This window comes from Oncorhynchus gorbuscha, linkage group LG15 (assembly GCF_021184085.1).
Source record: "Oncorhynchus gorbuscha isolate QuinsamMale2020 ecotype Even-year linkage group LG15, OgorEven_v1.0, whole genome shotgun sequence".
Lineage (NCBI taxonomy): Eukaryota > Metazoa > Chordata > Actinopteri > Salmoniformes > Salmonidae > Oncorhynchus > Oncorhynchus gorbuscha.
Genome location: NC_060187.1, coordinates 45,160,748 through 45,186,284, shown reverse-complemented (window position 1 = coordinate 45,186,284; position 25,537 = coordinate 45,160,748). Strand labels below are relative to the sequence as shown.

At 40.5% G+C, this 25,537-nt stretch overlaps 1 protein-coding gene across 4 annotated transcripts; it reads left to right on the top strand.

The window, feature by feature from the left end:
- The first annotated feature begins 2,580 nt into the window (after nt 1-2,580).
- LOC123997374 (ELAV-like protein 1) lies at nt 2,581-15,422 on the top strand. 4 transcript variants are annotated; one of them, XM_046301529.1, is made up of 8 exons: nt 2,581-3,042; nt 6,937-6,996; nt 10,033-10,110; nt 10,286-10,460; nt 12,072-12,175; nt 12,889-13,042; nt 13,221-13,446; nt 13,681-15,422. In XM_046301529.1, the coding sequence occupies exons 2-8, from the start codon at nt 6,961-6,963 to the stop codon at nt 14,006-14,008; spliced, it is 1,101 nt and encodes a 366-aa protein (XP_046157485.1). In that variant the 5' UTR covers nt 2,581-3,042; nt 6,937-6,960; the 3' UTR covers nt 14,009-15,422. The 4 variants fall into 4 exon arrangements, with proteins under 4 accessions (XP_046157485.1, XP_046157484.1, XP_046157487.1 ...); XM_046301528.1 differs by having other exon boundaries at nt 2,584-3,042; nt 10,286-10,484; XM_046301531.1 differs by lacking the exons at nt 2,581-3,042; nt 6,937-6,996; nt 10,033-10,110; nt 12,072-12,175 and having other exon boundaries at nt 10,327-10,460.
- Nucleotides 15,423-25,537: the final 10,115 nt, after the last annotated feature.

The following is a 25,537-nucleotide window of genomic DNA, read 5'->3' as shown; positions in this document are numbered from 1 at the left end:
AGGTCTGGGAGGAGATCCCTCAGGAGACCATCCGCCACCTCATCAGGAGCATGCCCAGGCATTGTAGGGAGGTCATACAGGCACGTGGAGACCAAACACACTACTGAGCCACATTTTGACTTGTTTTAAGGACATTACATCAAAGTTGGATCGGCCTGTAGTGTGGTTTTCCACTTTAATTTTGAGTGTGACTCCAAATCCAGACCTCCATGGGTTGATAAATTTGATTTCCATTGATCATTTTTGTGTGATTTTGATGTCAGAACATTCAACTATGTAAAGAAAAAAGTATTTAATAAGAATATTTCATTCATTCAGATCTAGGATGTGTTATTTTAGTGTTCCCTTTATTTCTTTGAGCAGTGTATTTGGACTGTAGATACTTATGATTTGAAAATTGTGCAGCATGATGTAAAAGTGGGTATCGAAGGAGGTGCTATCAGATTTAAGAGATTAGATTGAAACACTTAAAAAATAAACACACACCTTGCTCCTGGAAGGTAAGGGACCCCTCATCATCCTGATGAATTAAGGTTGTTTGGGGACAAGGGGCAATAAAACCCTTCAAACTGACACTGGCCCAATACAGTACCTTCAGCAGAGAGCATGCTGTCGACCATTGTCTCTCTTTTCCCCCCACTTTTGTGCCCACAAGGTCTGCCTCTCTGCCCAAGTCACCTTTGAGGTTACATACAATCTGGCCCTGTGAAACTCCCCAGCACCTGCTCTAGGTCCTGCATCAGGGAGTCTTGTGGAGATTTTTTTTTAAAGTATAAAAATGTAATGACAGAATTGATGAAAAGAATAGCTTGGCTGTATTAACTTTATAAAAGTTTGGCATGCATATGTTTGGCATTCTAGCATACTGTACCTGTATCTTGTGGGGATAGGTGCAAGAGCATGGGTACTGCAGGAGGATGGGTACTGGTACTGAAAACTATTAAATAAAAATGGTGTTATTTATATAATAATAATAACTTAAAGGCATTTGTAAGTCGCTCTGGATAAGAGCGTCTGCTAAATGACTTAAATGTAATGTAATGTAATGCATTAGTATAACTGAGTTTTTTGGGTGACGAGATAGGAATCCACTTTGACAGATATATGTCATCAAATGATGATATAAACTGAAGGTCATTATATTAGATACATATGTCATTCAATTACAAGTCCATGACTATATGGTTTTAATTTACCGTAGCTATGGCTCCTCTTATTTTGGGAGTGATATAACATTTTTAATCTATTTTTAATACATACCTAAGAGTTCATGCCTGCAAGAGAGGCTTAGGTTACAGTCAATCGGTCCGAGCATTTGAACATTTTATATCACTACTATTTAATACCACATTGAAATAAAAGCCAGTGAGCCAGCAAAAAAATCATTAGTATTTTGCAACAGCATTTAGTAGTCGTTATAAATGTCCTAACAAGGTAGTCATGCTGCCTGACAGTTGAACGACACTAGCCTTGATAAGTCTGTTAAGAAATCCCGCAAGGGAGAACTCGCTCTTGGCATCTCTCTTGGAGTTTCTTTAGTGCAGGGTTTCCCAACCACATTTTACATTTTTGTTTTAACCCTTATTGGGTTAAAATAAAAATTAAGTCAACAAGGAAAAGGATTCGTTATTGTGGAGATAGGTGAATTTTCTTATTGTGGGATTTCATTATATTGTGTAAAAGCAAAAGCCTCCACAGTTAACACTCATTTTTTTTATTGATCTGCTTTAATTCACTCAAATATTAGGTGTGAGCAATCCTGGTATTATTATTTATGAACTATGTTTGTATATTCACATTTGCACAATTGATATACAGGCAGCAAAAAGGGACTTAGTTTACAGTTTTAAATGTGCAGACACCAGTGTAACTATGGAATCAGTTATATGGGACACACACACTAGGCAGCGTAGCCTAGTGGTTAGAGCGTTGGACTAGCAACGGTTGCGAGTTCAAACCCCCGAGCTGACAAGGTACAAATCTGTCGTTCTGCCCCTGAACAGGCAGTTAACCCACTGTTCCCAGGCCGTCATTGAAAATAAGAATATGTTCTTAACTGACTTGCCTTGTAAAATAAATAAAAAATACAGGCAATAAACTAGCTACAGTACACCATCAAATATCTAATTAAAATAGTTTATTATGTTTATTATATGGTATGTATTATATGCAGAGTCATTTATTATTTTAAGTTGGGTGAAGTATTCCACACAACCACTGAAATGTAATAACAACGAACACAACACTATCAGTTCCGGTACAAATGATGATAGTAAGTTCCGGTACTACGGAATCGCGGGAGATTGAGTTTCACAATCCGTCACTCACAGCCCGCCACTTTTAAGTCATGAAATAAATAACTCAATTAATTCACAAAACAATGATTTCCATGTGCTTAAACAATTGATATTATTGTCTTTTTACATAATTAATAACAGCGAGTAGCTAGCTAAAAAGCCCCAAATGTTCACTTTAAACCAAAAAGCTACCGTTAGCATACAAGATACGGTTGGCCAGAGTGAATAAATATCACTTGTCTACAAGGTGAACCAATCCGCGTAACTAGTTGAAATAAAAGTTTAGAGTTATACGGTTCGAAATACAGAAAATGCTATATTACGGCTCAATTCTTGTCCGATGGCGAACCTTGCGTTCTAACAGTAAAATAGCGAGCTACATCCAAATAAGCAGTTATGTTTATTTGTACTAATAGCACAAACTCGCATCAAGTTTAAAGAAATTCAGAATGGGCGTGGCATCAGAGGTCTTCGGTGTTACAGTTGTGAGCGAGATGCGTCATGAGTGTGTTCTATTAATTAGTACATAAAACACATTGTGCTTATTTGTACATAGTTAATGAGAGACTGTGTTGCAACCACACGACTGCGCGTGTTAGCGCCACCGGTGTTTATTTTTTGTTGGACGGAAGAGAAAAAAAAATAGCTGGCTAGCTTGGTCGCCGCAGATTTGTTTCTAAATTGGTTTCCGCGTACAGGTCAGTTTTTCGGCCTATCATTAATCACAGGAGTAGCGGTAAAGCAGGTACGTTAATCCAATGGTAATGTATTTAGTGACCTAGTTATCTATCCCATTCGTGCATAATGTAACTAGCTAGTAAGTTAAGTAGGTAACGTTTACTAACTATGTATGTGCAATGCGGTCCAGACAAACCGGCCTAGTAACGTTAGTAGCTAGCGAATGCTACTATGCCTTTATTTACTGACGTTACCTAAATAGCAAGCTATCTATTTACTTCCTATCGTCTCGTATTGTCTGCGGTGTTCACTAATGCAAGACATATGGGTTATAAACATATGCCAAACTTGCATTGATAGTTCGCTAATGGTGTTAGCCAGAGGTGAATAATAGGTGAACGAATATATTTTTTAAAGTCTGGTTTCAATGACTTAAGTCGACTAGGCAGTTATCGCATGATTGGTGTCTGTGAGCCATCCCCGGTCATTAAGTAGACACACTTTTCAATGGTAAACTGCCCGAGTGGACGATTTTAATTTATCGACCATCATTGATGTTAGTTAGCTACTGCATACTGCCAGAGATGGTCAGGGAACCTTACGTCTTAACGTTATCTGACTGGTGAGTCCGTTTCGTCCTCGTCTGGTCCAAAGCTGCCAGTACTGGCTAACGTTAGCTAGTTAGTCAAATTAACGACGTTACTACATGCAATTTGAGCATAAATCGCGCCAAATAGAGCAATAAACACGTCTTTGATGGAGCTCATTGGCTCCCAAATATGCCTGCCCTGCCTGCAACGATCTGCATATTCTGCTGTTACGCCCAATATCTACTTCCAAAAAAGGTCTACATAAAAATGTACAAGCCACAGAAAAAAATGTAAATGTATCGTTTTTTTTAAACCTCTTCCAGTCAAGAACAATGCATACAAAAAATCGGTTGTTGTGCATTTTTATTTCGAATTTTTTGGAAGTACATACCGGGAGTAACAGTAAATGACAATAGTTGCAGGCATATTTGGTGAGTAACGGAAATATTTTGAGCTGTGAAGCATAGCTTGAACCACATTTTTATAACTTAACCAAGATAGACCACAGCCTGTCGTTTCTAATGGGAACACATCAGCCAGTTTATTTATTTATTTTTTGTGTCGTAAATCCAATCTGGGGTGTGTTCATAAAGTCACTCTGGCTATCTACTCCGATTGTAAAGCACTCTCATCTGAGTGTCAGAACGCATAATAACTGACGAATTTACAAACGCTCAACACCTTTTGAATATGTCGGTGTCAGCAAACGTCCACAGTTTAACCAGTTTTGCTAGGGTGAGTAAAATGGTCAGAGTGAAGTGTTCTCTCATTTTATGTCTGGAAGTAGCTAGCCAACATTAGCTGGTGTACTTGACTGCCGTTGTGAGGTCAGAATGCTCGACTCAACACTACTCCTCAGCCAGAGCCTCCAGTGTGCACTGACCGCTCCGTGAGCGAAACGCTCTGAATTTACGAATGGACATTCTGGCAACACTAAATTCAGAGCTTGCCAGATTATTCCCCGCTGACCATTATACTCGCCCTAGCAAAGCTGTTTTCATGTTATCCAGATCGTTGGTGACTGTAACTGTGCTGCTGGCAACAATTTAATTACGCGTTTTTGCCGACGTTTACGGACACTGGCCATATTCAATGGGTGTTGAGCGTTCGTAAATTCATCCGTTATTCTGCGCTCTGGCACACTTAGAGGAGTGCTCTGAAATTGGAGTAGATATCCAGAGTGAATTTATGAAGGTACCCCTGGATTTCCAGAGTGCGTTCTGGGCGTATGTAAATTCAGAGCCCACACTGGACGCTCTGGCCGAGGAGTAGGGTAGACCCGATGGTTCTGACCGTACAATGATAGTCAAGCACCCAAGCTAACGTTGGCTAGCTAGCTATTTCCAGACATAAAATGAGAGAACACTTCACTCGTACCATTTTACTCGGTGGTTAGGCTGTTTTCAGGTTATCCAGATCGTTGGTGACTAACTGTGCTGCTTGGCAACAATTTAATTTAATACATGTTTTTGCTGACATCGGTCGTATTCAGCGGGTGTTGCACATTTGTAAATTCATCAGTTTTTCTGCAATCTGGTACAGTCATGCATTGCATATTTATATTAAGGAATGCCTACTCTGAAGTGTGCATTTGCAATTACTCATTTCGCCTTTGCCGTCCTAAACAACGCAATTTAAAACTTAGTCCACTGTTCAAAACAGATTATAGACATCTACTTTGTGCACAACACACGTGTTTTTTCCAACAATTGTTTACAGACAGATTACTACACGTATAATTCACTGTATCACAATTCCAGTGGGTCAGAAGTTTACATACACTAAGTTGACTGTGCCTTTAAACAGCTTGGACAATTCCAGAAAATGATGTCATGGCTTTAGAAGCTTCTGATATGCTAATTGACATCATTTGAGTCAATTGAAGGTGTACCTGTGGATGTATTTCAAGGCCTACCTTCAAACTCAGTGCCTCTTTGCTTGACATCATGGGGAAATCAGCCAAGACCTCAGACTTTTTTTTTAGGCCTCCACAAGTCTGGTTCATCTTTGGGAGCAATTTCCAAACATCTGAAAGTACCATGTTCATCTATACAAACAATAGTACGCAAGTATAACCACCATGCAGCCATCACTCAGGAAGGAGACATGTTCTGTCTCCAAGAGATGGATGTATTTTGGTGTAAAAAGTCCAAATCAATCCCAGAACAACAGCAAAGGACCTTGTGAAGATGCTGGAGGAAACGGGTACAAAAGTATCTATATCTGCAGTAAAACGAAACCTATATCGACATAAACTGAAAGGCTGCTCAGCAAGGAAGAAGCCACGGCTCCAAAACCGCCACAAAAAAGCCAGACAATGGTTTGCAATTACACATGTGGACAAAACTGTTTGGCCATAATGACCATCACTATGTTTGGAGGAAAAAGGGGTGAGGCTTGCAAGTCAAAGAAAACCATCCCAACCGTGAAGCATGGGGGTAGCAGCATCATGTTGTGGAGGTGCTTTGCTGCAGGAGGGACTGGTGCACTTCATAAAATCAATGGCATGAGGAAGTAAAATTATGGAGGTGCATTGAAGCAACATCTTAAGACATCAGTCAGGAAGTTAAAAGCTTGGTCACAAATGGCTCTTCCAAATGGACAAATACCACAAGCATACTTCCAAAGTTGTGGCAAAATGGCTTAAGGACAAAAAAAGTCTAGGTATTGGAGTGGGCCATCACAAAGCCCTGACTGTAAAATTTGTGGGCAGAACTGAAAAAGCGTGTGCGATCAAGGAAGCCTTCAAACCTGACTCAGTTACACCAGCTCTGTCAGGAGGAATTGGCCAAAATTCACCCAACGTATTGTGGGAAGCTTGGGTAAGGCTATCCGAAATGTTTGACCCAAGTTAAACAATTGAAAGGCAATGCTACCAAATACTAATTGAGTGTATTTAAACTTTTCACCCACTGGGAATGTGATGAAAGAAAGAAATGCTGAAGTAAATCACTCTACTATTATTCTGACATTTCACATTCTTAAACTGAAGTGGTGATCCTAACTGACCTAAAACGGGGAATTATTACTAGGATTAAATGTCAGGAATTGTAAAAAACTGAGTTTAAATGTATTTGGCTAAGGTGTATGTAAACTTCTGAATCCCCATCTCATTCCATCTTCTCCCACTACCGACTAGTCGGCTTCCTCTCTACCATATTTCGTAGTGAGTGGAAATGTTTTTTCACAGATATTTCAACAGATTTATAAATGTCTCGTTGTTCTATCGGTGCTTGACGGGTAGCTTTCTTGGCAGAAAGTAGATCTCGTCATATTCATCCTCTCCTTTGCCAAGATACAGGTTCAGCTAGGACCCCCTCCGCCTGACTTGTTTATTTTCATTTGTAGCGAACTGTTACTTTTTATTTCAGCATCTGCATTTGTGAAGCATCTACATGGCAGTCAGAAGGGGACACATCAGATACCTCAAAGTGAGTGGCTCTGTCAAACGTTTTTGAAAGTTATTTTGTAACTATCCCAGTGGGCAAAACCAGGTTGAAAAGACGTTTTATTCTGGTTGAAAAGGGACACATTTTTTTTACGTCTTTTTACTGACCAGAATATGATGCATTTTTCTGACCAACCAAACAACCAGTTGGTCATAATTGTGACCTTTTCATTTGACCAAATGTTCATCATTCTGACCACCTATATTATGTAGCCTACTGGTCATAGTTAAGACCTTATCATAACCTGGTAATGACCACCTGACTGTAGTATATTACCTACTGTAAAAAGTATTTTGGAGGATAGTTGGATATTGAAAACATTGTTCATTATATTTATATTTTCCAAGTTACCAAATAGAGTTGGAATCTGAAACGTATATTCTTACATTTAAAATAGATCACGCAATGGCAAAAACAAAAATGTTTTAATAAAATTGCACATCTGCATACAGTAATTGTTTAATAATTCACCCACAGGCTTTACACGCATAGAAATACTGGTACAGAGTATATAAAGTCCCATTGTTTTATTTTATTAATGATTAAGAGTGGTGGGGTAGATCCTCATCAAGGACCTCTGAGCACAGAAGGTGAACTGGAGCGTGGTGGCCCTCGAAGAGTGGTGTGATGGGTCAGATCTGGAGTGAAGAGAATCGGCATATTACAACTTTATCAGTCTGAGATTTGAAACTGACATTCCTGAAGAAACTTTGGACTCAGCTGGCTAATAGGCTTTGTCGTGCCCTCTTTACGACTGTCTTGGTGTGTTTGGACCTTTCTTTGTTTGTTGGTGATGTGGACACCATGGAATTAGAAGCTCTCAACCTGCTCCTCATCGACAGGGCTGTAGTGAATGGGGATGTGCTCGGTGCTCCTTTTCCTGTAGTCCACAATCATCTCCTTAGTCTTGGTTACGTTGTGGGATAGGTTGTTATTCTGGCACCACCTGGCCAGGTCTCTGACCTCCTCCTTATAGGCTGTCTCGTCTTTGTAGGTGATCAGGCCTACCACTGTTGTGTCGTCAGCAAGTCGTGGGTGAACAGGGAGTACAGGAAGGGACTGAGCATGCATCCCTGGGGAGCTCCAGTGTTGAGGATCAGCGTGGCAGATGTGTTGCTATCTACCCTCACCACCTGGGGGTGGCCTGTCAGGAAGTCCAGGATCCAGTTGCAGAGTGAGGTGGTTAGTCCCAGGATCCTTAGATTGGTGATGAGCTTTGTGGGTACTATGGTGTTGACCGCTGAGCTGTCGTCAATGAACAGCATTCTCATATAGGTGTTCCATTTGTCCAGGTGGGAAAGGGCAGTGTGGAGTGCAATAGAGATTGCATCATCTGTGGATCTGTTTGGGGGGCATGCAAATTGAAGGTCTAGGGTTTCTGGGATAATGGTGTTGATGTGAGCCATTACCAGCCTTTAAAGCACTTCATGGCTACGGGTCTGTAGTCATTTAGGCAGGTTGCCTTTGTTCTTGGGCACAGGGACTATGGTGGTCTGCTTGAAGCATGTTGGTATTACAGACTCAGACAGGGAGAGGTTGAAAATGTCAGTGAAGACACCTGCCAGTTGGTCTGCACATGCCCGGATGCCCGAGCACACGTCCTGGTAATCCGTCTGCCCCCGCAGCCTTGTGTATGTTGACCTGTTTAAAGGTCTTACTCACGTCAGCTATGGAGAGCGTGATCACACAGTCGTCCGGAACAGTTGATGCTCTCATGCATGCCTCCGTGTTGCTTCCCTCAAAGCGAGCATTGTGATTTGGCTTGTCTGGTAGGCTCGTGTCACTGGGCAGCTCGTGGCTGTGCTTCCCTTTTGTAGTCTGTAATAGTTTGCAAGCCCTGCCACATCCGACGAGTGTTGGAACCGGTGTAGTATGATTCAATCTTAGCCCTGTATTGATGCATTGCCTATTTGATGGTTCGTCGCAGGGCATAGCGGGATTTCTTGTAATGTTCCGGGTTAGAGTCCCGCACCTTGAAAGCGGCAGCTCTACCCTTTAGCTCAGTGCGAATGTTGCCTGTAATCCATGGCTTCTGGTTGGGGTATGTACGTACAGTCACTGTGGGGACGACGTCCTCAATGCACTTATTGATAAAGCCAGTGACTGATGTGATGTATTCCTCAATGTCATCGGAAGAATCCCGGAACATGTTCCATTCTGTGATAGCAAAAGAGTCCTGTAGTTTAGCATCTGCTTCATCTGACCATTTGTTTTATAGACTGAGTCACTGGTGCTTCCTGCTTTAATTCTTGCTTGTAAGCAGGAATCAGGAGGATAGAATTATGGTCAGATTTGCCAAATGGAGGGCGAGGGAGAGCTCTCTGTGTGTGGAGTACAGGTGATCTAGAATTATAAATTTTTTTCCTCTGGTTACACATTTAACATGTTAGAGATTTGGTAGAACTGATTTAAGTTTCCCTGCATTAAAGTCTCCGGCCACTAGGAGCGCCGCCTCTGGGTGAGTGGTTTCCTGTTTGCTTATTTCCTTACTCAGCTGACTGAGTGCGGTCTTAGTGCCAGCATCTGTCTGTGGTGGTAAATAAACAGCCACGAAAAGTAGAGATGAGAACTCTCTAGGCAAGTAGTGTGGCCTCCAATTTATCATAATATACTCTACTTCAGGCAAGCAAAATCTAAAGACTTCCTTAGATTACGTGCACCAGCTGTTTACAATTATGCACAGACCCCCCCCCCCCCGTCTTACCGGAGTGTGCTGTTCTATCCTGCCAGTGCAGCGTGTATCCCGCTAGCTGAATATCAATGTCATTCAGCCCTGATTCCGTGAAGCATAGGATATTACAGTTTTTGATGTCCCGTTGGTAGGATATTCGTGATCTTACCTCTTCTAGTTTATTGTCCAATGATTGGGATGCATTGTGCTGTTGCGTATAAGTTTTGGCCTGCATTGTATTATGACTGTTGTGAAATGGACAAGAACTGGGAAAAGGAGTGGAATGGTGTCAAGTGCTCAGTTGTCTGCATCAAAGGATTGTAAATTAACCCGTGTTTCTTTTGCAGGTGTGTGAGGTACAGAGTTGTCAGGGTGACAACAGAGAGTCACAGCGGCATGGAAGTAAGGGTTCAATTAACATAAAGGTAAGTCCACCGATTTTGGCTGTATTTTGAGAAAGTATTCTGTTTGTTATGTCTTATTCTTTTGGAACATGGGCAGCATTCTCTATGATCGGATCTAGTTTACTGTTTCTCACCCTTGATGAAGTTGTCTTCAGAATGGCTCACTTCCTCTCATCCCATTCTCGTGAAATTATAGCAAGTAGTTTATGATAACGATTACGACGAACACATGGCAGATGAGCCTAAAGATGCCAAAACCAACCTTATCGTGAATTACCTGCCCCAAAACATGAGCCAGGACGAGTTGCGGAGTCTCTTCAGCAGCATCGGCGAGGTGGAGTCTGCCAAACTCATCCGCGATAAAGTGGCAGGTAATCCCTATCACAAAAACCAGAGTGAGTCCAAACCCTTTTCTTTTGACCTCTGTTAATTTACTTGAATCACTCTCCATAAGGTGGTACATGGCCCCGACCTTCTGTGTCTGTCTGCACATGTAGTCCACTACAAAAGTCTGATGATGAATGTGACATCAAATATTTTTGTTTGACTTTACCAATATTTTCTTTCTTGATTACTACTCTGTAAATTCAATGCAGTATTTGTTGGTTACCGTAATTGTATTTTACTTTGTATGCAACTCCTGCGTGTTTCCTAAAATGTTTTTTTTATTTTTTTTATTGCAGACTACCTGATTTAGTGTTGGGATCAGGGATAGTATTTTTATTTTTTTCAACTCCTGTTTTTCTGTGCTATATATTACACCTTGTTACATCTGTTCTTTAAACTTTCGTTATTTGAGTATCTCTTTTAATGGTGGTCTTTGGGGAGTTTTGTTTATGGTCTTTGCGGTTGTTTTCTTGATTCATTGGGCATTATGGCTGCTCTATGTTATTAGATTTGGTGATAACTCCATATTGTAAAACCAAGCATTAAATACCCTTTCTTTGGTGACTAGTTATATAATAGGATTCTATCTAGTTTCAAATTGTAACGTGTGAATATTTATTGGAAAGAGGACGTTCAAGTTTTTTTTAAATTAAGTGTTCGATATCAAGGGTCGCATTAGCTTTTCATAAATCTGCATTTTCACAACGCAGACCATTTAAAAAAACATTTCACCTGCATTTTATATTGTAAATCAAGTGTTTTACTTGAAGTTAGTCTTGCATTTTAACCTACTACTGAAGAAAAACTACACCGGAGGAAAGTACTGGAGAAAAGTACACTACACATCAGTGAGTCTGGTGATCCAATGATGAGCAAAGATACTTTATCTGAGTGGAGGTGAGGAAAAAATAAGAAACACGCACACTGCTCCTGCTAGTATCACTGCTTTTTATTAAGCTTTACGTGTCGGCCTCAAGGCCCCCAAAAGCTCTGACGAAGTCCTTGAGGCCGTTACGTAAAGCTTAATAAAGAGCAGTGATACCAGCAAGATCAGTCTGCGGGTTTCTTCATTTTTCTCATCTTATTCCATTTACTATGCACCTGCAACAAAGATGGCATAGATGTGCGAGTGCCTTTTTGAATCTGAGCGAAGTGCAACCGACGCACAAAATGAGTCCTTTTACATTTGTAATGATTTTGCGCGAACCCTGACCGAAGCCGAGCAGAATTGACCATTTTTGATCTGCGTTTACTAAAATGCAGCAAGATATGTTTTTTTTCTGTTTGACCTTTTTCAGAATCCTGCATTAACGTGACCCCTGGATCATTTTGATAGAATACTAAAGCTTTAATCTACCGTTATTATATAAGGCTGTTACTCCCTTCTATTTGAAAAATGTTTTTTCATTTACACTATTTCAATGTGGGTCTTTTTTCTTGAGCCATATTTCGCAGAAAATGTTTTCCTTTGCAAATGTTTTTGCCAAAATGCATTGTGCTGATATCTCCTGTGGGAAGACTGGTATCCAATCTGTAAATATGGACAAACTTTTGTTATTTTATTTTGTTGTTTTTCCCCCCTTTTTTTTCTCCAGGCCACAGTTTAGGGTACGGATTTGTTAACTATGTTAACGCTAGTGATGCAGAAAGGGCTATCAATACCCTCAATGGGCTGAGACTACAGTCTAAAACTATCAAGGTAACGTGCAATCAGGTGTTTTCATGTTTCAACTGATGGATGTGATATGTTTCTCAAGTAGTCCCTGGGCAGTTGAGGGGGAGCCCTCCTGCAAAGTGTCTATTTGCAAAAGCATATAAAGGTATTTGGGTAACATGTCTACTTAAACAATCATGTAATATTTAAATGTTTTTGTTCTATAATTTATCGGTTTTGGAAAGTTTTTGATTTGAAGCAGTTGACCTGTGTGGGTAACCTGACATGGTTTTATTTTTGGCACTGAAGCTTATTCATTTTGTTCAGACGACTTTAGTTTTTAGTTTAACACTACTGGTTATTGCAGAGTTAGTTTTGCTTGAGTGTGACGTGCCGACTCAAAGCCCTGCATCATTTCACAATTACATTTATTTTTATTTTCCTTTTATAGCTTAACTTTTCAAAATGGACCCATTTTTAGAAATTATATTTATTTTATTAAGTAGCTGCTCAGCAATGTGCATTCTCGCTCAGCACTGACAGAGTTGTGGCTTTTAATATTTTTTTGTTTTGTTTTTCTTTTAAAGTTTACGAGACATTTTGGGAGTTTTGATTTTGAATCGGATAAAAAAATATATAATGTGTATATATATAATGTTTGTAATTTTGTCAAATGAATTCCAAAGCATTAATTTTTGTAAATAAATATTTTCCCTATAAATTGCACAATGGAAACTGACCTGTTGTCTTCTCATCAGGTGTCCTTCGCCAGGCCGAGCTCTGACGGTATTAAGGATGCCAATCTTTACATTAGTGGGCTGCCCAAGACCATGACACAGAAAGACGTGGAGGATATGTTCACACGCTATGGCCAGATCATCAACTCGCGTGTCTTGGTCGATCAGGCCTCAGGTAGGCAGGCACTGCACAAATATTTCTCATTCAGTCTGACTCAATTAAATGAGCACAAGGGATGCCACTCAAGTGGAATTTCCACTCTCCAAATCCTAACTATTAGAGCAAAACGATTTCTGGGCATCTGTAGCCTATTCCATTAATGGCTTCTCCATTTTCTCCCCTTGCTTCTCAGGACTGTCCAGGGGCGTGGCCTTTATCCGCTTTGACAAACGGGCTGAGGCGGAGGATGCCATCAAAGACCTGAATGGGCAGAAACCCCCTGGGGCCTCGGAGCCCATCACAGTGAAGTTTGCTGCCAACCCCAACCAGGCCAAGAACTCCCAGGTCATCAACCAGCTCTACCACAACCAGGGTCGGCGCTTTGGGGGCCCGGTACACCACCAGGCCCAGAGATTCAGGTGAGTGGCCGACTGCACTACACAATGCATGTCAGTGCCCGGTTGTTAGCAAGGGTATTTTTGTGATCTCGGGGAGTTGAGACTAGAACCCCAGTCAACCTAGACCCCTGACTTGTTAGTGATTTATTTATCTATATTTCCTTGGTCAACAGGCCTGCACCTTGTTTGTGGGTTATTTTAAACTGGCATCTATGGAGTAGTATTTGAAGAACAGTTGTTCTGTGCCCCTGGCAGGTTCTCTCCGATGAGTGTAGACCACATGAGCAGCATGTCTACGGTCAGCGCTGAAGGGAACTCCACGGCCGGCTGGTGTATCTTCATCTACAACCTGGGCCAGGACGCTGACGAGGGCATCCTGTGGCAGATGTTCGGGCCCTTCGGAGCGGTCACCAACGTCAAGGTCATCCGTGACTTCAACACCAATAAATGCAAAGGATTCGGCTTCGTCACCATGACCAACTACGAGGAGGCGGCCATGGCCATTGCCAGCCTCAACGGTTACCGGCTTGGAGACAAGATACTGCAGGTTTCCTTCAAAACCAGCAAGGGGGGTCACAAGTAAACCCAAAAGGGTGAAGGGGTACTTGTTTTCCATACTTACAATAATAGAGGAGTGGGTGGGAACTAAAATGAGATTGGAAAGGCTACACATTTGTTCTTGCTAGGGGATATCACCTTGGCTCTTATAATGTAATTTCTAGGCTAACTATCACTTAAATATTTCTTAGTTAGTAGAAAAGTAGTGTCTTCTTGCTGTGACATTAAAATAACCTACGCCATTGTGTTTTTTGCTGGGCACGGGGAGGGGTTCTGAAGTTTGCAGAAAGGTTGTTGTCCAATTCTTGTGGGTTTTGTGTGTCTGTGTCACATACATGGTTGACGGTGACAATACAAAATCCTGCCATGTCTAATGGTTTGATTCCTGCCTGCTTGTAATTTCTCTATTTTACGTAGCCATTTTATCATGATCAGTAGTTTTGATCCGGGCCTGGAATCCCTCAAGTCTTTCTACACTTCTATTCTGTCATTTTTAACACAAGCGTCCTTTGCTAAATTGACTCATCAGAGTATTAGATTAAGCTTGCCCTTCTAGATGTGGAAGTGGGCATGTGCTGGCAGTGCATCTTTATTTTGATATTTTTGGGGATTCGAATAGGTTTGAGGAAAGATTGCTATTTAATGAGTGACCAAAAAAAAACATGTGAAAAAAACAAGTGTGTATAAATATATACGCGCGCACACACACCCCAATCATGCCCTCTGACATCTTTTAATATCTGAAATGTAATAGAAACCTCAAGGTTTTAAATTATTCAGTTGATTAGAAGATACTCTTCTGTCAACTGTAATTTTGATCATTGAGTATGCAAGCTGTACCTAGTCCTGTGTTTTTATTTGATTGAAACTGCCTTTCAATGTCAACTTGTTTCCCGTCATCTTTTTTTACTCTTTCCATTTAACATTTTTGTTGTGGAAATTTTAGTTTGTTCCCGTTTTAATTTTTTTTTGAAAGTTACACTTTGCTTTTAATTTGGGTCATTTGAATTGGAAAGTTACGTAAACATGACTAAATACCATTCCAACTTGGCTCCAGTATGTGTCCATACGTTACCTCTTAATTTGAATAGGAAAGCCCTGTCTGCGCTTGGTTCTGCTTGGTTCAGTTCATTTGAACCTAATCAAGGTAACGCAGGATGTTGTTTATGGGGTTTCTTATATGCTATTATTTCCTCACGAGGCCAAATGATGGGGTTCTGGAAGCGGAGCTCACGGTTTCCCAGTTAGATGTGCATTATGGCCACTTCTGCAATTTGTGTGTACAGTCAGTTTTTTTTTTTTCTCTCTCTCCATTTGACTCTGTCCAGAAAAATGTATGTATTGGTCTTTCGCCGAGGAATGAAACATTTTTGGTAACAGCTGAAAACATCCCCATTCTCAAATAATAAAACACTTCTCCATGTGAGAAGTTAAAGCTATTTGTTTTATTCTGGTTCAAGTTGCCTTCATTTAACCCTGAAACCAACCCTCGTAGGCTTGACTGGCTTGCGACAGACTAAGACCGCCCAGGCTTTGAGTGGGTGTTCAGCTTCTGGAAGGATCTGAAATGTACTGCACTGACCAGATGGACAAAACCTCTAAACGACACAGCAAACACAGCTATTTTTGGTGTCGTCTTCTGATAAAGGTTGGGCAGTTTTTTAAAAATGTAAACCTTATCCTGTATCGATGGCCACAAAAACAACAACAAAAAAACACTTCTGTGTTGAATGCTCCAATGAGTAATAAGTAATATGATGTAGCTGATTAAAAATCCATGCTGTACCCTGATGAATGTTGATACATCAAAGGGTCTAGCTAGCTTTTATTTCTATAGTAGATCTGAAAAGCTCAATACCCAAGATTAGTTCACACAGTGCTGTTTTTGCTATAAGGTGGTGTAGTTACAATGAGAACCAGAACCTGACGAAAACCCAAGATGGTTGAGTTGTGGAAAAACCATTGACACTAAGCAATTTTATAAGGGCTCACACATCTAAAACATTGATAATCCACATTTTTACTTATTCTTTTGACCAAATTCCCATCAAATCCAACAAAATTGGCTGCGTAGTGCCTCTGCCAAATTATTCTTTACATTTAAGATGATAAAGTGCAAATGTTTATTTTCCACATCTTGACATTGTTTGCCATCTGTAATAAACTGCCTGGCGTGGAATTGTTAAACCCCTTATTACAAGTCTGTTAAAAAAATGGGCATAAAAATAGATTCCAGGAGATTGTCCATTTGACCCAGATAGAGGCTGGGAGCATCAAAGTCCATTCGACAGGTTTATCTACAGTAAGGCTTGAATGTGATTATAGCACAGGGTGCCTTCTGCATAGTAGGTCACAAAGTGCCAGCCTGCCAGGTTTACAAATGGCTTGTTTATTCAACATCTCAGTGTGTGTTGTTGGAGGAACAGAGGGCTTGAATTGAGGGCTGCAGTTAAATTGCCCCCCTCCCTCCTACAAACAGCTGTACACATGACCTGAAAATGTGTCATCCAGTGTGACCTAATTTAGCCACCAGGCAGTGGAATGCACCTTTCCTGCTCTTTAACCCTGACCAGACCAAGATTTGGTTGTGATTATACTGATCCAATAAAAGAAGTCTATTTTAGACTATTTTAATGTGCTGTTTAAGTCTATTTTAGACTATTTACACTGAGTTTTCAATATTTGTAGTCCACTAGATGGCAATATGCACCATGTTTCTGGGTTTTGTTTCTCCTCTCCTGCCAGCCTTATTTTTGCTGTGTACCATATATGGAAATGCAGAATTGTTTTCTGCCCCTTGGCAATATGTGTAAAATTGCAAGAAATTAGCTTTAAAACAGCAGCATTTTCTCTCAGCCTCATGGCAAAATGTGTGTGAGATTCACTATAAAACTGCACTTTTCTCTTTGCACCATGGCAAAATGTGTAGAATTGTAGGAAGTTAGCTGTTTTCCCCCCTAAATGTTTTTGTTGTTTGGGGGGGGGGGGCTTGCTCAGACCCAACAAAACTGTGGTATGCCACTGCATGCAGACTCCTAGGTTTGACCTACTAGCTGGATAGTAAGCTGAGCTCCCTGAAAGTTGTTTTCACTCAGAGGACGTTCTTTCCACACAAACCAGGTCAGTTATTCCCACCCCTCTTCCTCGCTCTCTATCACCTCCAACAGAGCCAACAGGCAGCCAGGGGCATCGAGCGGTGGCCTACTACTCTGTGTATGCAAGTAGTCTGAAATATACATTGGATTTGATGATCATAAATTGAAGTGTTTTTTTTTTTGTCAATTTTGACCCGTTGTTTAAATACACAAATTAGAAAATATAACATAAAGGCCCCCACTGAACATCTAAAATCACTTGTCACACCAGTGGTTTTCTATCATACTCAATCTCTCATGACAATGCATTTATGGTTTCTTCTTTCTAAACAAGAATGGGACCAGTTGTTGTTATGCCTGTCCACGCTCCAAATTGCCACTTTCCCTCCACAATGGAGCTTGGCGCTCTGTTTATTTTGCAAGATATCAGATGTTGCCGCTAATCCTATTTCCTTTTTATGCCGCTGTTTTGTTGTTTTAGAGAAGCGTTACTCTCCCTAAAGGACATCTCTTTATGTGGTTGGACTGGAGAGGCAGGGTTTCTTGAACTATGAATGGGTCGGGACCCAAAGTGGGCCCTGGGCATGTGAGAGGACATATCAAATTAAAGTGTATTTGTTGCATACACAGTGTAGAAGATGTTAAAGTAGGTGTAGTAAAATGCTAATAATTCTAGCTCCAGCAGTGCAGTAAGTGTCTAATAGTACAATACGAATGCACAAATAACCCCCCCCCATCCATTAGAACGAGCAGTGTCAGAGTCCTTGAATATAAGTACATGGTTTGTATAGACAGTATGGACAATATTTAAGTAGGAAAAGGTATGTACAGCAGTAGTTATATAGGATGAGCTATGTCGAGAATACAGTAAATACATATAAAGTGAGTAATCGATTAGCTTAATTTAAGCAGGAATGCTTATCATATCTAACTACAGAAACTATTTCAGAACAAATTGTTAGTGACCAGTGTTCAATGCCTCTATGGTAGTAGGGGTGAAATGGCCGTGGCTTGGGTAGCTGAGGTCCTCGATGGTCTTCTTCGCCTACCTGTGACAACGGGTGCTGTAGATGTCCTGGTGATGTAGATGCGCCCCTGGTGATGCATTGAGCTGACCGCACCACCCTCTGTTGACAATGGTGCATCTGTAGAAGTTTGTGAGACTTCCGTCAGCCTCCTGAGGTGGAAGAGGCTTTTTTGCAACTTCACCACAGTGTCGATGTGGAGGGACCATTTCAGGTCTTCAGTGATGTGCACGCAGAGGAACTTGAAGCTTTTGTCTAGGTCGCGATTATGAGAATACATCTACAGTGCCTTCAGAAAGTATTCACACCTTTTGACTTTTTCCAAGAAAAATTCCAACATTTGTAAAAAAAAATATATATATATATATATATATATATTGATATAATATATATATATATATATTGATATAATATATCTTGACTAGATTAGTATAACCCCATGAGTATGCATTAAGGTGTCTTCTAGAATACACATTTCAAACACGAATGTAGACAATGTATGCATTTCTATAGCTTTGAAAATATTTTTTACAATCGTGAGGGAGGGCCAAGATGGAGGCATGGTGGCTTCAACACAGCGTCCCCTATTAGGTACCTAGTGTATATATAAATCATTAGTCAATACATGTTATAATCACCTTTGGCAGCGATTACAGCTGCCTAAGAGCTTTCCACACCTGAATTGGGCAACATATGATATTCAAAATTCTTCAAGCTCTGTCAAATTGGTTGTTGATCATTGCAAGACAACCATTTTCAGGTCTTGCCATAGACTTTCAAGTAGATTTAAGTCTAAATGTAACTCGGACACTGTCTTCTTGGTAAGAAACTCCAGTGTAGATTTGGCCTTGTGTTAAAGGTTGTCTGCTGAAAGGTAATTCCTCTCCCAGCGTCTGGTAGAAAGCAGACTAAACCTGCTTTTCCTCCAGGATTTTGCCTGTGCTTAGCTCCGTTCTGTCTATTTTTTTATCCTGAAAAACTGCCCAGTCCTTAACGATTACAAGCATACCCATAACATGATGCAGCCACCACTATGCTTGAAAATATGGAGAGTGGTATTCAGTAACGTGTTATGTTGGATTTGCCCCAAACAACACACTTTGTGTTCAGGACAAAAAGTTAATTGCTTGGCCACATTTTTTTTAAATATTGCTTTAGTGCTTTGTTGCAAACCGGATGCATGTTTTTTGTACAGGCTTCCTTCTTTTCACTCTGTCAATCAGGTTAGTATTGTAGAGTAACTACAATGTTGTTGATCGATCATCCATTTTCTCCTATCACAACCATTAAACTCTGTAATTATTTTAATGTCACCATTGACCTCATGGTGAAATCCCTGCACGGTTTCCTTCCTCTCCAGCATCTGAGTTAGGAAGGACACCTGTGTCTTTGTAATGACTGGGTGTATTGATATACCATCCATAGTGTATTTAATAACTTCACCATGCTCAAAGGGATATTCAATTGTGTTTGACCAGATACAATGCTATTTTACAGTAAATAAATTGACAACAGACTTTCAGCACGCTTATAGGGAAGCACATCACTTACACAAATGACTGATGATTGGCTGAGAGAAATTGATGATAAAAAGATTGTGGGGGCTGTTTTGTTAGACGCATCTACTCATTGCAGGGTTTTCTGTATTTTTACTACATTTACATTTAAGTCATTTAGCAGACGCTCTTATCCAGAGCGACTTACAAATTGGTGCATTCACCTTATGACATCCAGTGGAACAGTCACTTTACAATAGTGCATCTAAATCTTAAAGGGGGGGGGTGAGAAGGATTACTTATCCTATCCTAGGTATTCCTTAAAGAGGTGGGATTTCAGGTGTCTCCAGAAGGTGGTGATTGACTCCGCTGTCCTGGCATCGTGAGGGAGTTTGTTCCACCATTGGGGGGCCAGAGCAGCGAACAGTTTTGACTGGGCTGAGCGGGAACTGTACTTCCTCAGTGGTAGGGAGGTGAGCAGGCCAGAGGTGGATGAACGCAGTGCCCTTGTTTGGGTGTAGGGCCTGATCAGAGCCTGGAGGTACTGAGGTGCCGTTCCCTCACAGCTCCGTAGGCAAGCACCATGGTCTTTAGCGGATGCGAGCTTCAACAGGAAGCCAGTGGAGGAGCGGGGTGACGTGGGAGAACTTGGGAAGGTTTCGTTCTGGGTGAGTTGTAGGGGTTTAATGGCACAGGCAGGGAGCCCAGTCAACAGCGAGTTGCAGTAATCCAGACGGGAGATGACAAGTGCCTGGATTAGGACCTGCGCTGCTTCCTGTGTGAGGCAGGGTCGTACTCTGCGGATGTTGTAGAGCATGAACCTACAGGAACGGGCCACCGCCTTGATGTTAGTTGAGAACGACAGGGTGTTGTCACAGGATCACTATTTTCACTATTTTCACTATTTTCTTCATTGTAGAATAATAATGAATACATCAAAACTATGAAATAACACATATGGAATCATGTAGTAACCAAAAAACTGTTAGGAAAAAAGTATATATATATATATATATATATATATAGTTGTTGTTTAGACTCTTCAAAGTAGCCACCCTTTGCCTTGATGACAGTTTTGCACACTCTTGGCATTCTCTCAACCAGCCTCATGAGGTAGTCACCTGGAATGCATTTCAATTAACAGGTGTGCCTTATTGTTCATTTGTGGAATTTCTTTCCTTATTAATGTGTTTGAGCCAATCAGTTGTGTCGTGACAAGGTAGTGGTGGTATACAGAAGATAGCCTTATTTGGTAAAAGACCAAGTCCATATTATGTCAAGAACAGCTCAAATAAGCAAGGAGAAATGACAGCACATCATTACTTTAAAACATGAAGGTCAGTCAATACGGAACATTAAGAACTTTGAAAGTTTCTTCAAGTGTAGTCACAAAAACCATCAAGTGCTGTAATGAAACTGGCTCTCATGAGGACCGCCACAGGAAAGGAAGACCCAGAGTTACCTCTGTTGCAGAAGATAAGTTCATTAGAGTTTCCAGCCTCAGAAACTGCACCCAAATAAATGCTTCACAGAGTTCAAGTAACAGACACATCTCAACATTAACTGTTCAGAGGAGACTGAGTGAATCAGGCATTCATGCTCTAATTGCAGCAAAGAAACCACTACTAAAAGACACCAATAATAACAAGAGCAATGGACATTAGACCGGTGGAAATCTGTCCTTTGTTCTGTTGAGTCCAAATTTGAAATGTTTGATTCCAACATCTGTGTCTTTGTGAGATGCAGAGTAGTTGAACAGATCATCTCCAGTAGTGTGGTTCCCACTCTGAAGCATGAAGGAAGAGTTATGATGGTGTGGGGGTGATTTGCTGGTGACAGTCACTGATTTATTTAGAATTCAAGGCACACTTTATCAACATGGCTACCACAGCACTCGCAACGCTATGCCATCCCATCTGGTTTGCGTTTAGTGGAACTATCATTTGTTTTTCAACAGGACAATGACCCTAAACCCACCTCCAGGCTGTGTAAGGGCTATTTGACCAAGAAGGAGAGTGATGGAGTGCTGCATCAGATGACCTGTCTTCCACAATCACCTGAGCTCAACCCAATTGAGATGGTTTGGGATGAGTTGTTCCGCAGAGTGAAGGAAAAGCAGCCAACAAGTGCTCAGCATATGTGGGAACTTCTTCAAGACTGTTGGAAAAGCATTCCAGGGGAAGCTGATTTAGAGAATGCCAAGAGTGTGCAAAGCTGTCATCAAGACAAAGGGTGGCTACTTTGAAGAATCTAAAATCTAAAATATATTTTAATTTGTTTAACACTTTTTTATTTACTACATGATTTCCATATGTGTTATTTCATAGTGTTTATGTCTTCACTATTATTCTTACAGTGTAGAGAATAGTAAAAATAAAGAAATACCCTTGAATGAGTAGGTGTGTCCAAACTTTTTACTGGTACTGTAAGTGTTATGGATTTACACCCTTGCTATATTGTGGATAATGAGTTACCTGTCTAACAGATCACAGAGGGTGTTCTTTACTGGAAGGCTTTCCAACATAAGCCATTTACATACATTTACATTTAAGTCATTTAGTGAGGATGACAATGGGACAGATCAGCACGGCAATAGCTGACAAAAATTGGACAATAAGGAAAATAAGTATTCTATCTCCCGCATAGCAACTCCACTCCCACTTGTCTCCAATTCCACATCCCAACCCTCAGCAAATCTTTCAGCTATGCTGTGATGTTTAACGTACAATTTCAATCTATCTAATCGAATAGAATCCACAGATTGCGAGTTGAAGATAAATCATTTTACTAAGAGTATTAGTATATTAGAAACTGACTGACCCTGTCTCTCCAGATCTCCTAACAGTGCTACTTCTAGGGTCAATTTTAGATCAGTGCTATGCATTTTCAGCCATTCCTGAACCTGAGACCAGAAACAGACTACCTGAGGACAATACCAAAATAAATGGCCTATTGATTCTGTATCCTCACAACAAAATCTGCAGAGCTTCGGCGATTTCATGCCTCAAATATTCAACATTTTGTGGGTGGCAAGAATTCTATATAATAATTTAGCTGAAAAGCACAAAGTCTTGAATCTTGCGTTGTTTTATATATCAACTCATACACCCTGTAACATGGAATCGGTACATCAAAAATCTCTACAATATCATTTAAGAACAAAATATACCGTTTAAAACATCTTTCCCATAAATACAGATTTTTATCAACCAACACATTTGAGTTTAGCCATAATATTTGTTGAAATATTTGTTCTGTCTTTTCAGGGGGGATGAAATTTAAATTGTAGCTTGAAAGAAAAAGTGAGATACTTTGAAAAAAGTATCATTTTCAATTGATTCGAAAATGAGACATGGCAATCTGCGCAAAGGCAAAAAGACATTTTTAAATAATGGATGAGCTTTTCTTAGTAATCTACTTGAGAACCATTTAGGGTTCAAATAAAACTTTTGAATAAGTGAAGCTTTTAGAGAGAGGTTTAGTGCTTTTATATTTAATAATCTCAACCCACCCAATTCATATTCATTAAATAAATAGGCACATTTTATTTTGTCTGGTTTAGCATCCCAGATAAAATATGTTTTGCTCATATGATTTGAAAAATGAATCATCAGCAGTAGGCAGCTCCATAAATAAGTGAGTAACCTGAGATATGACTAAGGAGTTAATCAGGGCAATTTTTCCATAAATAAACAGGTACCTCTCGATGGTTTTCTATTGAAATTCATTGTGGAGAAATTCTTTATATATTTTGTGATATGAATACTAAGTATGTCTACTTCACCATCAGCCCATTTTATAAAAGTTGAATTTTTTTAAAGATCCAATACTAATATTGTACACTTATCGTAATTAGGTTTAAGTCAAGTGAGTACAGAAAAGTTATCTAGATCTTCAATGAGACATTGCAGTGATCTAGCTTGCGGAATTAATATAAAACTTGAGCAGTTCAGCATACATGGACACCTTTTGTTTTTAAGCCTTGGATTTCTAATCCTCTAATGTTTTTATTGGATCTGATTCTAATAGCTAGCATTTCGATGACCATAATGAATAGATATGATGACAGCGGACACCTTTGTTTATCTCCTCTTGACAATTCAAAACTCTCTGAGAAGTAGCTGTTATTTACTATTTTACACCTGGGCTTGATATACATTATTTTTACCCATTTTATAAGAGAATTACTGAAATTGAAAAAGTCCAGGCATTTATAGATAAAATAAAGTCTTACTTTATCAAATTCCTTTTCAAAATCCACTATAAATACCAGGCCTGGATTCTTAGACGTTTCATGATGTTCTATTATTTCCAGTTGTTGTCATATATTATCTCCAATGTATCGTCCATGTAAAAAACCTGTCTGATCAGGATGAACAATACCTGGTAAAACACCTTTAATTCTGAGTGCTATGCATTTTGCTCGTATTTTTGCATCACACATTGAAGTGTAAGTGGCCTCCAGTTTTTTAGATAGACTGGGTCTTTATATTTGCCATCTGGGTCTTGTTTTAATGATCGAGAAATCAGACCTTCCTGCTGAGTACCTGACTGACTACTAAAAAAGGAAATGTCCTCTCACTGTCAACTGCATTTATTTTGTAATATTTGTATGAACATAAGAAGATTAAACAACTGAGACATAAACTGAACAAGTTCCACAGACATGTGACTAACAGAAATTGAATAATGTGTCCTTGAACAAAGGGGGGAGGGGGTCAAAATCAAAAGTAACAGTCAGTATCCAACAGGTCCCAGACGGTGCTCAATGGGAGCCATGGCAGATTTCTGACATTCCTGTCTTGCAGGAAATCACGCACAGAACGAGCAGTATGGCTGGTGGCATTGTCATGCTGGAGGGACATGTTAGGATGAGCCTGCAGGAAGGGTACCACATGAGGGAGGAGGATGTCTTCCCTGTAACCCAGCGTTGAGATTGCCTGCAATGACAACAAGCTCAGTCCGATGAGGTTGTGACACACCGCCCCAGACCATGGCGGACCCTCCACCTCCAAATCGATCCCGCTACAGAGTTCAGGCCTCGGTGTAATGCTCATTCCTTTGATGATAAATGCGAATCCGACCATCACCCCTGGTGAGACAAAACCGCAACTCGTCAGTGAAGAGCACTTTTTGCCAGTCCTGTCTGGTCCAGTGACGGTGGGTTTGTGCCCATAGGCGATGTTGTTGCCGGTGATGTCTGGTGAGGACCTGCCTTACTACAACAGGCCTACAAGCCCTCAGTCCAGGCTCTCACAGCCTATTGCGGACAGTCTGAGCACTGATGGAGGGATTGTGCGTTCCTGGTGTAACTCGGGCAGTTTGTTGTTGCTATCCTGTACCTGTCCCGCAGGTGTGATGTTCGGATGTACCGATCCTGTGCAGGTGTTGTTACACGTGGTCTGCCACTGCGAGGATGATCAGCTGTCCATCCTGTCTCCCTGTAGCACTGTTTTAGGCCTCACAGTACGGACATCGCAATTTATTGCCCTGGTCACATCTGCAGTCCCCATGCCCCCTTGCAGCATGCCTAAGTAACGTTCACGCAGATGAGCAGGGATCCTGGGCATCTTTCTTTTGGTGTTTTTCAGAGTCAGTAGGAAGGCCTCTTTAGTGTCCTAAGTTTTCATAACTGTGACCTTAATTGCCTACTGTCTGTAAGCTGTTAGTGTCTTAACGACCGTTCTACAGGTGCATGTTCATTAATTTAGGATGAAGATCTGTGAAGTTAATTGGATTTTTACGAATGATCTTTGAAAGACAGGGTCCTGAAAAAGGGATGTTTCTTTTTATTCTTTGTTTATTTCTATAGGAGTAGTTAAAACAATCTAACAATGGAGCTTTTAGTATATCAAAAAGGCTTGATATACCTCTACCGGTATGCCATCAAGCTCTGGGGGTTTTCCAGACTGATAGGATTTAATAACCTCAAAAAGTT

Bases quoted from the DNA above. Each gene is read 5' to 3' on its own strand.
- LOC123997374 (XM_046301528.1), top strand. From the start codon at position 6,961: ATGGCAGTCAGAAGGGGACACATCAGATACCTCAAA. The intron at 6,997-10,032 runs GTGAGTGGCTCT...TTTCTTTTGCAG, and splicing joins GACACATCAGATACCTCAAA to GTGTGTGAGGTACAGAGTTG. The intron at 13,447-13,680 runs GTGAGTGGCCGA...TGCCCCTGGCAG, and splicing joins CACCAGGCCCAGAGATTCAG to GTTCTCTCCGATGAGTGTAG.